Source organism: Malaclemys terrapin, chromosome 7, assembly GCF_027887155.1.
Source record: "Malaclemys terrapin pileata isolate rMalTer1 chromosome 7, rMalTer1.hap1, whole genome shotgun sequence".
Taxonomy (NCBI): domain Eukaryota; kingdom Metazoa; phylum Chordata; order Testudines; family Emydidae; genus Malaclemys; species Malaclemys terrapin.
This window is the reverse complement of record NC_071511.1, coordinates 34,565,575-34,580,462: the sequence shown is the minus strand read 5'-3', so window position 1 is coordinate 34,580,462 and position 14,888 is coordinate 34,565,575. Positions and strand designations below refer to the sequence as shown.

Below are 14,888 nucleotides of genomic sequence, written 5' to 3'. Positions count from 1 at the left end.
CTTAACAGAGAGAGCAGATGAAGGTATGGGAAGGGGTGTAACACACGAGCAAAGTGATCAATAGGATGGTGGCAAACATCACGTTAATTCCATGATTTTTTTGTGGGGGACTGAAGTGAGTTAGGTGGGGATTAGCTAAAGAGCACGTGAAGGGAGGGGGGTGAACAGGAGAGAGCAGATGCGAAGAGGAAGGGGAGGAAAGAGGAGAATAAGGAGGAGTAGATGTGGATTGAGGCTGAGGAAGAGACTGTGAGGCAGGATAAAAGGGGTTTGGAGCAAACAGCCAATCAGCACAGGAGATAGAATGCCTTAACAACATCACTGTTCCTAAATTTCCCATTAATTTTCCTGATAGGAATGTAATGAGAAAGGGATTCACTTATTTCAATAATCCTGCATTTTATGCTGCAGTTTATGAAAAATGCATGATGTAGTTAATATTATGGAAAGAACACAAACCTCACTTAATCTTATTTCTTTGGCAAGGTCCTTGATAAGTTGTGCTGGTTTAAAATGTTCCGGAAGTTCATCTTCATGGTCGGCTAGAGCCTAAAACAAAACACAGCCACTGTGCTGTTTTCACATCCTTAATATTATTCTCACACACAATCAAAAGACTTGTCAACTGACCCCGCTATATTTTTTTCTATTTGTTCAAATCAAGTAACACAAACAACATTAGATGATTCCGTTCAACTAAGAGACAAATATGTTTTTACCCTGTCAGTGTGTTATTTCTGCTCCCTATGGATAACTACTTATAAAATCAATAGTTCTTTTCAGACAGTGTGTGTGATTTTACAGCTGTAGCACTTCCTTGCTTTCCTCCCTCTGTGCCTTCTTTTGATAAGTTCATTTCCTACAGCTTCACCCGGAAAACAGGGTAGAGAACATCTCAGAAGAGTACCTTAATTGAGGATAATAGGTGAATCCCTTGCTGCCAGAGTGGGTTGGGAGCTAATGAAATTTGCACTCGCATGCCATGTTATAACATCTCAAGCTCTGATGTCAATAACTGCACCAGACCACTGTAAATTATTACTTGTTTGCACATTTTTTAGCCTGCTATTTCACATCTGCTTACCAGGTTGACCAGTGCTTCTCAACCAGTGGTACAACTACCCCTGGGGATATGCAGGTCTTCCAGGGGGTACACAACTCATCTAGATCAGTGTTTCTCAACCTGGGGGTTGCAGCCCCGGGGGGGGGGTTCACGGGACAGGTTCAGAGGGATCGCAAGTGCAGGGCCGACATTAAGGGGTGGCAAGCAGGGCAATTCCCAGGGTCACGCACCACAGGGGGCCCCACAAAGCTACGTTCCATGCTTCAGCCCCGCCGCTTGGGGCTCAGGCTTCAGATAAAATTGGCAAGTGAAAACCAGGCTCAGGTCTCACGCTGAAATGTAAGTACAATATTTATATTCCAATTGATTTATTTTATACTTATATGGTAAAAAATGAGAACGTTACTAAGGACCAAAGTTTGAACTCAGCATTAACCAATCCTCCATTGCTGTGGGTTGATTGCATGCAAATAAGGCACAGACACCTAACTGATCTAAACTCTATGTACAAACTTGTGTCCCCCATTGCTCACGCCCTGCTAAAACAGAGCCCAGTGTTTGAAAATCTGACCCTACATCTGTCAATCCCTGCTGCAGGTCCCCTAATTGTGACCCTACAGGTATGTTGTGACGTACCTTGAAATTCAGCAGCTAATCTTAAGAGACATGGAACAAGTAAATCAATTCTATGTAGGAACAATTATGAAATGGTCACACCTTATATTAAGGTTCCAAATAGCTCATAAAGGATAAATCAATGAGTAAATGACAGCTTCATAAATTAATGAATTGTTATAGAATCCAACAGATCAAAGGGTGGCTTATTACCCTGGCTTAAAACCATTAATAACATCTATTGATATACTTATAACCACCTATACCAACATACTACTCATGGCTGTGACATGCTTGTGACATCAATTAATCATCCATTAACCCTTTATAGATGGAAACAATATTAAGTGTGACCCATGAAATCATAATTGAACTTTAATGAGTTGCAGCAATATAAGTGAGGCGGAGTTGCTCTGACAATATGCATTCCTGATTACAATTCCTGTTGCTTTTCTTAGTTAGGAGCAAGAAGCCAAAGCAGAAGAAAACCAAAACTGACTGGAGCTAGAAATGCCACATCTCTGGATTGACCCGCTCCCTTCTCCTTTTCAGTTTGCAACTCTCTAAATGTTTGTCCTTGTGGGCACCACCAGAACCTGTGCACAGCCTTCTCTCTCTCAGAAGAGGAGTGCCCTGTCCCCTGAAGTTCCCAACAGTTGAGACGACTTCCACAGACAGACGGGATCATTGTAGTAGCCTCTTCAGAGACATTTGTAACTTCAGTACAAGCCTCTATATTGCCAGTAGGCACCACTCGTTCATAAACTCTCCTCCTGACAAGTTTGCGGCATGGCAGAGATCTTTAACTCCTACACTAAAAGAAGGTCGGTATCAGGCCAGATGTTTAGCTGGTGTAAATGAGAGTAGCACCATTGACTTCAATGAAACTGCCCTGATTTACACCAACCAAGAAAAGATGTCAAGTGGTGTTTACATCGATGTATTTCTGACACTATCCTCAAGAAAAAAAAATGCATAACATTCAAAACCAAAAGGAATTAGACGGATTAAAAGAAGAAAACAGTGATTACTGGGATCACTCATAACGGGGCTCCCCTTTAAAAAGGGTGTCCCTTAGAAACTAAGGGTCAGAGGACTGGTGATGGAATATGATGCCTTTTTCCTCTATATACAGTTCAACTATATACCAGGTCAGTAGTTTATGAAAGTTATCTCCATTTGACATTTGTTGGACGGTCTATGAGCAATGACTGGTGGTCTTAGTTCTGCTCAGCAGACTTCATCGCAACACCATCAGCACAACTGACGCACAGTTGGCAGACTCATCAGAAAAGCCAAGGGCTGAATGGGCATGGAGACTGAACTAGCCTTGTACCTCTGCAAGTGGTTCCACTCAATCAGGGCTGAGCTACACTGGATGAGCAGCCCATACCATTTGAGGAAACTTGCGGTGCTAGTGCTTCTATTGCTGCTGTTTTGTGACTAAACAGAGGAATTCTGCCTCCTCACTAAAGCTCCTGTCCTCTCACTTAACATTGGTGTAAATCAAAAGTAACTTCACAGAGGTCAGTTGAGCTACAACTGGTGTATTTGAGAGGCTATTCAGGCCTGCAAGGTCTCAAATCTTTTGAAGTCATCTCTAGCTCCAAGGCGTACAGCTTGTTGTCAATTCATCCTGGTTTTCAAGAAGCAGGGACAACTTCCCCTTTTCTGCACATAATTATATGCCTGACTTTTTTGTATCTCAGGCTACCAGCTGCTCCACTAATAATTTGAACCCCTATCTCCCTGTCTCCAAGAAACTAAGATTACTGATTTTGCTACGTGGGTGCTATTTTTGTTCTTCTATCCTCTTCTTTGTTCTTGCTACAACACAAACCAAGGAAACAGAATATTAAAAAGAAAGCCGTGTTCCTACCTGTTTTTTAGTCCATGACCTGAAAGCACCATTCAAAATTTTTGCCCCTTGGACTAAATGAGAAGGAGGCTGCTGCCCAGCTTTGTGCAAACCTAAGCAAAGAAAATATTCAATAATATTCAACCATGGTGGCCAATTTTCTATTTCAAATTCTTTATTAAAAAATGTCTAGCTGTGCACTGAGGTGGGAGGCGAAGGGGTGTTTGGAGCCAGTAGAATGTACTCACTGAAACCAAATCATGGCTATAACTTCTATAGTAAGAGGGAATGTATTTACTGTGCCATAATCCATTCCTCAACCAGCCTCGAGTCTGCTCTGTTCCTGTGCATTATGTCTCCATTTGAGTTTATAGCTGAAGTGAGTTGATTCCTAGTTAGCTCAAATTAGCTACTACGTTTGTACTTGCTACTCTGGACACTCCACAAACCCTGGTCTTCGGACACAAATGTTTGTGGTTTACTTTAGCGCTCAGACTCCCATTGACTTTGGCAGACTTTAAAGCAGGCCCTTACCTTGTGTGTCTGCTGCTCTCTTTTATTTCTGCTAGCATTAAATGATACTGTCAACAGTTCTGGTCACTCTGAATAAAAAAACTGGTATCTAAAATACTTCATTAAAGAGGGCAACCACAGATTAGATGCTTATAACATAACACACTGCTTTCATCAGGCAACAATGCATCTGTTCTTTTGGAGATATAAAGTACCCCAAATAATTCTGCTCATTATAGTTTTGTTCATAGCTAAGTCACAAGGAGACCCCCTGAAGCCTACATTAAGATGAAACTTTGGTCTTACTTATTTAAATTATATCCATTTATTTTATTTATTTTAAAAAAATCTCTGTGTGTTTCTCTCTCTCCAGACCATGCTGTGACAAGAAATTAAGATGAAGAGCAAAATAATTACAGTAAATAAAACGTGTGTGGTGTGTGTGAGGTATCTATGTATATAATGTGTCTGTTAAGTTTGAAGCCATCCAGTTCAGCAGTTCTTGTGCTCCCAGAAAACTTTACTATTCAGCTCTGTGAAGGTCACATTGACATTATCAAATGACCAGATTCAGCTGCCCTTACAACCAGGTAATTAGCACCTGGTTGCGTAAGTAGTTCTATGAAAATCAGGGGAGCACTTGAGAAATGAGGCACTACTCAATCTAAGGTCGGCAGAATTTGGCACTAATTTAGACAAATCATAGGGCATGACTGCAAATCTGGCACTCAGCCGCTCTAGAAAAGCGATACTACCTTACAATGTAGTTGCCCTGTGATACAACTGGTGGGACCTCAGCTCTGTCTTCAACTCTGCTAAACTGTTTAGAGGCTTTAGCATAAATAAGAGACAGAGATAAGCTCCTCTCTGCACTACAAAATATAATAATGCCTTTAAATGATTTGGGGGACAATTACTGTATTATATGATGGTGACCTGACAATGGTTGTACTAGTAGGTCAGATAGGACCAAAATCAACAAGTACTTTCCAAATTTGTATATGTTCTTTTTAGCCTACACACCAGCTAAGCAAATTTATCTTTACCTTCTGTTGATATCTGAGGTAAAACGCAACAACTTGATTCTGCTAGATCAAAAACTGGTGATTTTGGCCTCTGTCCATCTTTTAGCTTGCACTCCAATGGAAAATAATGGTAACTCTATCCTCACATAACTACAGCTGAGAAAACAGAGTGCATGGAACAGTGTTCTACCTTTGAATGTCTCCAGCAGATGCTTTCCCATATACCAACATGCCGTTTCAAAGTTTGGAAACTGGGTTAGGCTGACAATTTTCAACCGCCTTTCCACTTCGTACGCTCTGTGATACAAAGAAAAAATGCACTTTAAGTGTAATGGACTGCAAGCTACATTACAAGTGAAAAGAAAAGTATAGCTCATTGACACATTAGAATGCAAAAGTCTTATGGATTTATTTCCCAGATTTGTATTTTTTAATCAACTAGGCTGGAATCAATCTTAAAACACAACATTAAAATAACACAAGTAAAAAGAAACAGTAAATTAAGGATGGAAAATGGTCTCATTGCATGATTTGTCTGACTTCAGAACAGACCTTTACTTTACACTTGGTAAGGTCCCCAGCTGGGCAGCTAGAAGGCCATATTCAGAAGGGTGAACAGTGTGTTGTAAGGTACATCTCCCACAGTAATGTAAACATATCTCTTTTCTTCTGGTGCCCTCGTGCGTAAATTAAAACAACGTACTGTATGTCTACACTGCAACCAAGGAGTGTATCTACAGCATGTGTAGACATACCTAGCTAGCTCATAAACTAAGAGCAGTGAAGCCATGGCAGCGCAGACTTCACAGCAGGCTGTTACAAGCCCACTTGGAACCCTGGGTAATTACTAGGGCAGCTAGCCCATGTTGAAGTCCATGATGCGACAGCCTCGTCGCTATTGGAATGTGAATTAGCTAGATCGGTAGCATAGTCAAGGGTAAATATGGCTAAAGAGAGTTTACCCACTTACTTCTTGTTTGGGGAACATGGAGTTTAGTTTAGCTTAGTTCACCCACTTCTTTTTTTACCATTACACTACTGAGCCAGATTGGAGCTACCCTGGATGTGTCTACACATGCTGCAATTACACCCCACAAGTAAAGTGCAGACATACCCTTAGACACCCTTGCATTTAATTAGATTGAGGGTAAATAATGTCTTGAGGAGTCTAAGTGTAAATCGGTTTAAGAAGGCAGAAGTGTCTAACTTTTGCATTGCTTCGAATTTGGCCCATAACATACACGGACATAAGTATTAAATATTCAAGCTAATTCTTAGACGAGAGTATGGCTCAATTCATGGTCTTTTTGACTTGTAAAGGAAATCTAAGTTCCTTACAACTAAATTAGGTCTGAACCAAAATTTCAGATCCCAAATCAACAAATGATTCCAAATACAGAACCTCAATCTGAAATCAAAGTATAGATAAAGTTGATAAGGAAAAGCTGAAAACATAGACAAAGTACCTCATCTGCATTTCAACACTTAGGCTATGTAGAAAATGTCCCGCAAATGCTAGGCAGTCTACAGGTGTGAGAGTTGCATAAATCCAACCTGTAAAAGACAGAGAAATAAAGGAGACACTGAGTAAAACCCTGGAACTGTTATCATTGGTAACTTGTTAGCATGCTGCTGCAGTCTATGTAGTATCTTACTTCCTGTATGGCCATCCAGACCATAGGCCCATTTCAGCCCTTTTAGTGAGCAAGCGTTACGCTGTTGGAGTAAATAGAGTTGCACATGCTTAAATTAGGGTTGAATTAGCACCCACTGCTTTCATTGTACATAAGGACCTGATCCTGTAACCTGCTGAGAACCTTCATCTCCCATGGGAGTCTTGCTAATTCACTTGCAGCAAGATCAGAGAGAGAGAGAGAGAGAAGATGTTGCACAGATCATTCAGAGAGCTACTGTTTTATTGTTACTCTGAAAAACAGCAGTAATAGAACAGTACCTATTTTCAGACCATCAAGTGTAAAAAACCCCAAGCGTAGACAACTCCTGATAAGGGCTTCAAGAATGGTGCTATGAACAGGTGTTTTCCAAATACTTATTTTCATACAAAAAGCTACTCCCACTTGAACCCCCTTACATAATGGATCCTGTAAACTTCTCTGTGTTTAGTCCACCAGACAGTTTCACATACGGTCTTCAGGAAAATGCCTATTTTCTACTTTTTACGGTCAAAACAAAATTCAAGTGTGTAATTAACTCTGACTACACACAGAGAAAGAAATGGGGACACTCTGGATGCTGCCTGTAAAGCATGAGTACCAGGATTAATATTAATAATTGTTTGTGTTAATGCAGCACCTAAACATGCCAACTCAAATAGGAGCCCCACTGTGCTAGGCACTGTATAAACAGCGAGAGAGAGAATCCCTGCCCCAAAGAGATGACTATCTGAAGGGGGGGGGGAGAACTGAGGCACAGGGAGGGGAAGAGGCACAAGCAGGTCAGAGGTAGAGCCAAGAATATAATCCAGATCTCATGAAACTCAATGCAGTGTCCCATCCACTGGACTATTCTACCTCTCATCAGGCTGTATCTCTATAAAGATGCCGGTGCCGAGAATATGGGGGTTGACAAAGCAAAATCTACCATCCCCAATCTGCAGCTAGGGTTTGAACGTATAGTGCAGCATTCAGTATATGGGCCGCCTATGGGCTGGAGTAGAACAATGGCCAGAGACACAGACCCTTAGCTCCCCAGTATCATAGGAAAATAAGGACTCTGAAAAGGACTTAGGAATCTAAGGGTGTGTCTACACTGCAATAAGAGACCGATGGCAGTGGTGGCTGACTCAGGCTCGCAGGGCTTAACATTGCAGTGTAGATATTCAGGCTCAGGCTGGCACCTGGCCTCTGAGACCCCATGAGGGGAGAAGGTCTCAGAACCAGGGCTCCAGCCATAGGCGCCGACTCCATGGGTGCTCGAGGGCAGAAGCACCTCAGAGCTGGACCACCCCAGGGCTGGAGCACCAATGGGGGGACAAGCCTTAAAGTCTACACTGCAATTTTTAGACCCGCAACCCTGAGACAGCTAACTCAGGCTCTGAGACTCGGTGCCGCAGACATACCGCAGTGGCCAAACAACTCAGGATGAGCTCCCAAGTACAATGCTGTGGCAACAAGGGCTTGTGGAAACCCTGGATGTATAAACGGGGGAGTAGTGAGGAGGAGTACAGAGGCAATTTTACCTCTGTAGACGGTGTTGGTGAGAATACGGAGTACTGAGAATATTGGAATACTGAGTACAGTTCAGTGTCCACATTACAAAGGACATTGAACAACTGGAGATGGAGCAGAAAAGAACCACAAAAATCGTTTGTGGGCCGGCAAAAGGACCTTACAGTGAAGGACTTCCAGCGTGCAATCTGTTTAGCTTCTCAAAAAGAAGATGGACAGATGACTTGATTACAGTATATAACTAAGTACTTTCACAGGGAGAAAACACAAGGTACTAAAGGGTTCTTTACTCTTGTGGAGAAAGGCAGAACAAAAACCAATGGCTGGACACTGAAGTCAGAACAATTCAAATTAGAAATAAGGCACCAATTTTTAATAGTGAAGGTGATCATCCACTGGAACATTCTACAAAGGGAAGGGAGGGATTTTGCATGTTTTTATATCTTCACGTCAAGACTTGATGCCTTTCGAGAAGACATACTGTATTTTAGCCAAACACGTGACTGGGCTCAATACAGAGGTGACTGGGGGAAATGTAACGGCCTGTGCTATATAGGAGGTTAGACTGGATGATCTGATGTTCCTTTCTGGCCTTCATAAACTCTCTGAATCTATTAATATTCTCTTGAATCATTTCTGGTGTCTTAATTCATGACAGAATGCCATGCAACTCGTTTTAGGATGTATAAAATGTGTAATACAAATATTAACATCATATATATTATATTAAAAAGAGATTTCTTCAGAGCTGCTAGGTAGTTTTATAGAAATTCTTATTAATGAAATTAAGGCCTCTAAATATCTCTTTTCAATCTGAATATTTCTGTTTCACAGAACTGTCCAAATTAGTGATGGAAGAAACTTAATAGATCGCTTAGTCCATCCCCGTAACAGTGCAGGGTTGTCCCTTGTGGTATATTTTCTAATGCTTTGTCCAGTCCCATTTTAAATGTCTTCCATCACTGCCTTTGGGAGGCTTTTCAACAGAGTAATAGATTTCACCCTTAGAAAAATGTTCCTGATGTTCAGACAAAACACTCCTTTGCTTAACTCAATCCAATTACTCCTAGATCATCCTAAATAATTCCTCTCTCTCTCTCTCTCTCCCGGGAGTTTACTCCTTTTAAATATTGGTACAGTACAATATTCTCTGTCCAGAGTCTGCTTTCCTTTGCACCTCCACAGCACTAGGGAAGTCAACACTATAGAACTGGTCAAAATTTTGCAAATTTCACAGGGGGGACTGCATGTCCTATGGAAATTCTGCTTCTCTACCTTCACTCCTGATTCAGAAAAGCATGCATAAGTGTTACTTTGCATGAGTGTGTTTTTCCAGATGGTCCAGAGGTTAGCATGCTAGCCATAGATTTAGGAGACCCAGGTTCAATTCCCAGCCTTACCACAAACTGTGTGTGTGACCCTGGGAGAGTCGTGTAGCTGCTATGTCTCAGTCCCTTAATGGGAAAATACTTTTCTATCTCACAGGGGTGTTGTGAGGATAAATACTCTATAGATCATGAGGTGCTCAGACCCTATGGTAAAGGGGGCTAAACAAATACCTAAAATAGACAGATTTCCTGCACTGGGGCCTCTGTTAATTCTTCCTCCCTCCCCATCCTTTTGGCATGGAAAACAGAGAGGAACATGGAGCTCAGTTAGAGCAGAATATTCACTGCACATCATTGAAACGACAGACAAGTAATAAGGATCTCTGGTTTAAATTACAATAATATCTGCTGTACAGCATGGATCATGTAAATGACAATAAAGCAAGGCACACAGAATCTGTGCTTCATCTGATGAGGTCAATTGAGTAAGTACATGAAATACCATTTTTCCCCAGAGAAGAGAATAATTTATAATTAGGCAAAGCTTGCACGCACAAAGCAGCACTTGTTTTTAATATTCCAGAGAATACTCTACACAGATCACCTTTAGCAACCTACTCACCTGATGGGATAAAGAGTGTTTGTCCTTGCTTAACTGTGCATTTGTAACATTTATCCACTTGGTCTGCAAAAAACATCTCACTGTGATTTGCTGCTGACTGCCAGCGTTCATACAGGGAAATGTTTGCAGAGGCCGGTTTGATGAGATAAAATATCTTTTCTCCCTGAATTGAAAAAAAAAAATGCAGTTAGCAACAAACATCCAAACCAAATGAAACTGCAACAGAGTGGCTGTTGGACCGCATATTTTAACACTATTTAAATAAGATTTGCTAGACGATTTTGGATAGAATCCTGGTATAGAAACACAACAGAAAATGGGATCACATACACTCTAAGAAGTTTTTTTTTAAAAAGGATCATGTGTTTATATATAAACCTTTACAAAGTTCATTACTAGTAGATAATTGCTCAGACTTTGGGATCATATTAGTGACAGATGGAAAAGACCTACTGTATCAAAGTAACAGCAGAATATAATAATACTAATAATATTTAGCATTTATAAAAAGATTTAAATTTAGAAAGTACTGCACAAACATTAACTAATTAATCCTTAAATTAGAGTTTTCTGAAAGAGAAGATTTAGACAATTTATACATTATGGGCCATATTCTTGGTGTAAACTGACACAGCACCGACTAATGGTGCTACACTGATTTACATCAGTTGAGGACTTGGCCCTATATTTTTATTACTGTTACACTTAGCCAAAGAGCTCAGAAGTGTTTGATGATGGTCTAAGAATTGAACTGGTTATTAAATAGGAAGTAAAATGTAACTCCTTACTTTCAGCACGTGGTACCAAGCCGATGCCCCTCCAGAGTCTATGTGAAAATCTGTGTAGCTGTCCTTCACGCATATCAGGCAGTACTTGGTCACTTTTGGTTTTCCCAGCAGAGCATCATCGGGCCAATAATTCTCCACCCAAGACAGCTTTTTAACAATGTCTGGTGGTTCTACAAAACTGGACATTCTTAACAGAGGGGATAAAAAACCTTTTTAATAATGATCAAAATAACCATCATGTACAGAAAAGAAGGGCCGGATTCTGATCTGTTACATCAATCTGAATCTGGAGTAACTCCATACCTATCAATGGAGTTATTCTGAATTTAGAGCAAAGTAATTAAGATCAGAACCTGATCTGGAATATTTCAGGCATAAGAAAACTATACTTTTACAATAAGCTGAAAAATGTTCACAAGCAGAAGTTGGTGGGGTTTAAATCTCTTCATGAAACATGCTGATCCTTTACTGGTCTGTGAACTTGTGCTGTTGACATTATTAATGTTGTTTAATTAGCTCCTGGTTTACAGTGTCAATATTGTGATGTTTAGGTTTAGTGATCGTATGGTGGCATACAGTGGATGTGTTACTTTTTGATGTCACTGATTGGAGGAGTCCTGCTGGGCTGAGAAATCAATCTTTTCTTGGCAAAGTAAGCTGGCCATTCTTAATACAATTAATGAGCCAGTTCTGGTCTCAGTGATGTCTCAAAAACTTCAAATGAGGAGAAAGTGTTATTCAGAGAGATCATCCAAGTATATTCAATCACAAGTTGACATGAAGAACTGAAAAAGTGACTATGTAATGCTGGAACTAAATTAACCTTTTACTTAAACCAGGTCAATACTTAGAACAAATATTTGTTTTTCCAACACACGGCACTTTAAAATGTCACTTAAATGAGAGCATCTGAACATCAATCTTAAATTATATGCTCCCGTTTGCCAGGCATGTATCATTTATGTTCATCGTCAGAGCCTGTAACATAGTTCCAGTTAAAATGGCAGGGAAAGATGGAGTTTGAGATTCAATTAAAATGTCACTGTCTTTGTTAAGAAATAAAATATTTGGTAGTTGATGTCTAAATCAGCAGCATATGAGTGATGGCTCCAGCAATCCTGAGAATAAAAGACCTCTCATCACTGTTGTCTCTTAAAAGTGGAAAGCTGTAAAATCCCTATTGAAAATTATTGAACTCTGAAATTACTTTAGATTCTTTATGTGGAAACAAACTTAAATCACTAAAACAATAAATACAAGAGAGCACGGGCAAGAAAGCTCTGGATATTAAAAGAAATGAACTTGCAATTATCTTTCAGCCCTTTTTCTAGTCTGTGTTAATTATTGTTTTTTTTTCTTTTCAGCAAGATGGAATGTTCTTCTAAAATCATAACTGTTTATTTTTCTGCTGGAGCGCATCATTTTCTCTGTAGTGGTGTGGTCTTTATAAAGGGTCCTTTTCCCCAGTGACATTTTCTTTATACATGTCTAGATTACCCAGAAGGAGTATAAGGTTTAGGATAGCATAAATTCATCTCCCCCACTGGAGCTACTCCTGGGGTATAATCTCACTCCAAGTCTTGAATATGGTTGTATAAACCAAAAAAAACAGTAATTTGTACTTTCAGGTATAGAGGGGACTGTTAAGAGCCTGAAACACAACATGAAACACAGTGCAGAATGGGAAATTCCCCACCTCCAAGGTTTATAAAACTGAAATTCATTCAATCACTAAATTTTGCAGCTAGCTTCAAATCAGTGCTATAGCAGGAACACATATTCAGGGACAACTAACGAACACCTGTGCTCAAGTCAGTGTCACTGTCACATAAGGTCAACATCAGGACGGACCTGGAGTCAAAGAGGTAAAAGATTACCTGCAAACACTGAAGCAGAGTCATTCACACCATCCACAAAATCCCCAGACTATATTCACTTTAACCCTGTTCTCATTATACCCTGAACTAAATTAAACCAGAATAACTCCAATGTATATTGTTTAATCCGTTTGGAGTTGCACTGAATTTGTACCAGTGTACTGAAATCAGAATCTGGTCCAATGTCTACAGGTGTCTAGGATGGCTTTACCAAACATCAACATTTTAGTACTGTGCTCTTGGAGACACTCACAAAAATATAATAAAGGAAAACAGACTGAGGGTAAAATTTTCAGAAGTGCCAACGTGATTAAGGAGTCCAAGTTCCACTGACTCTCAGGTGCTATGGATAATTTTATTTTACAGCAGATTTCCAAAGTCCATTTGCCCCTTTTTCTTCCGGCTTTGTTAATTAATTAAAAAAAAAAAAAAAAGCCTGAAAGTGCATTTTGCTCCTGCAAGGTTCAGTACTGTGGTAAGCTCAATTCAAGAGGCAAAAAGACTTCAGCTCAACGCTTTATCAATAGTACAGATCTTTATTTGCTCTCTCTTGTTTTGAAGTGAAGAATTCCCTGTGAGAATCCACATGGCTGATAGGTTGGGATGCACTATCACTAATGTTGTTTATTAATTTTACACTGATAATGTGCTTGGTGCTGTACTCCATGCAAAAATAGAGCCTTGTCCAGGAGAGATCTTACGTTTATAACTTTTCTCTAATTACAGTTTTTACATCACAGAAGATCCCTATCGTGTCAGAAACAAGCTTGGAAAACGAGACCTCCCCCACCCCTTCATCCCTTGAGAAGTTCATGTGGAGGACTTGGTTAATCTACACATCTCTCTACAGTTTCATCGTGCCTTTGCCTTATCTCTTTTTTTGTCCTGTTGCCAATATTTGACTTGTTTCATATAAGTATCCAATGTGATGTCAGACATGCATCAAGAATGACGGTCCACTGCACGCCTTGTGTAGCCATGTGCAAAGTGGCTGTGTGATGCGCCTGTTTTTATCGGTAACATGTTATGGTCTAAGGCTTTGTCTACATGGGAAAAAAAATTGGTATAACTGAAGGTGTGAATTTAAGCTATCATTACACCAGTATAACTCCCCAGGTCATTTTCAGTTTATCTTACATCACTTGAGAAGGAGTTTAAGCGACGCTGAAAAAAGCCACTAGTATAGTAGAAGATGTCCACATGGGGAGTTATTGCAGCATAACTATACCTCAGTGGTATAACTGGTAAAACTTTCCCATGTAGACACACCCTAACTGACCACACAAGGGGCAAGACAGTGGAGAATCAGATCCACTGTGAAATCAGTATGCTGAGGCCACAGCACCTCCTCCTGCAGAGAAACCTGCGGGAGAGGCCAGAAGGGACTCAAATCTCATGGAGCTTTTAGGACACCATACTCTACAGGGGGCGTGGTTCCAGGGTCCATGGAATGGTCTAGTCAATTATTTCCTCTTACCTTGTATCTGAAAATTCCAAGTTAGTTACATTGAGAACTCTTTTCCTGTTGGTACTGTAGTAGTAATCAACAAACTCCTTCAGCTTCATCTTACAGTCTTTCTGTTTGGTGACATCAGTGACATCAACACTTCTTTCTGGTCCTAAGAAATTAATGCCAAGAGAAAATGGGACTTTTAGATCACTAGGAATGCAGGATTGGACCATTATGTACAATGAGTGGGTAAGTTAAAGTTTCTAGAAGCACCTTAACTTCTGCATTTCCCAACTGTTTCATGTTTACCAGTGTAATCTTAAGGTGATATTAACAATAACTTTTGTACTTATCTCCTCTGAGCTTTTCATTTTAAAAGATTTTATCTGAAAAAGATTAGTGTTAGGTTAGTTTTAATCTCTCTACTTATTTCATTGTGGAATTTCCACAGTAGCATAATCAAAATCAGATGGAAATCCACAATGAAATAGCTCTGCAAAACCAACCCTATGTGATTAACTAACATTTACATTTTCCTATTGTACTGTATATTACAAGGAC

The 14,888-nt window shown here is 40.1% G+C and overlaps 1 protein-coding gene across 1 annotated transcript in view; it reads right to left on the bottom strand.

Annotated features, from left to right (window-relative positions):
* Positions 1-14,888, bottom strand: part of PHF2 (PHD finger protein 2) — a 146,829-nt gene that overhangs the window by 34,695 nt on the left and 97,246 nt on the right. Inside the window, exons 5-11 of the mRNA XM_054034178.1 lie at positions 14,355-14,496; positions 11,001-11,187; positions 10,213-10,375; positions 6,541-6,628; positions 5,265-5,371; positions 3,558-3,649; positions 460-549 (exon numbers count right to left, since the gene is read on the bottom strand). Of these exons, the coding sequence (XP_053890153.1) occupies positions 460-549; positions 3,558-3,649; positions 5,265-5,371; positions 6,541-6,628; positions 10,213-10,375; positions 11,001-11,187; positions 14,355-14,496 (869 nt within the window). The remainder of the gene's footprint in view (positions 1-459; positions 550-3,557; positions 3,650-5,264; positions 5,372-6,540; positions 6,629-10,212; positions 10,376-11,000; positions 11,188-14,354; positions 14,497-14,888) is intronic.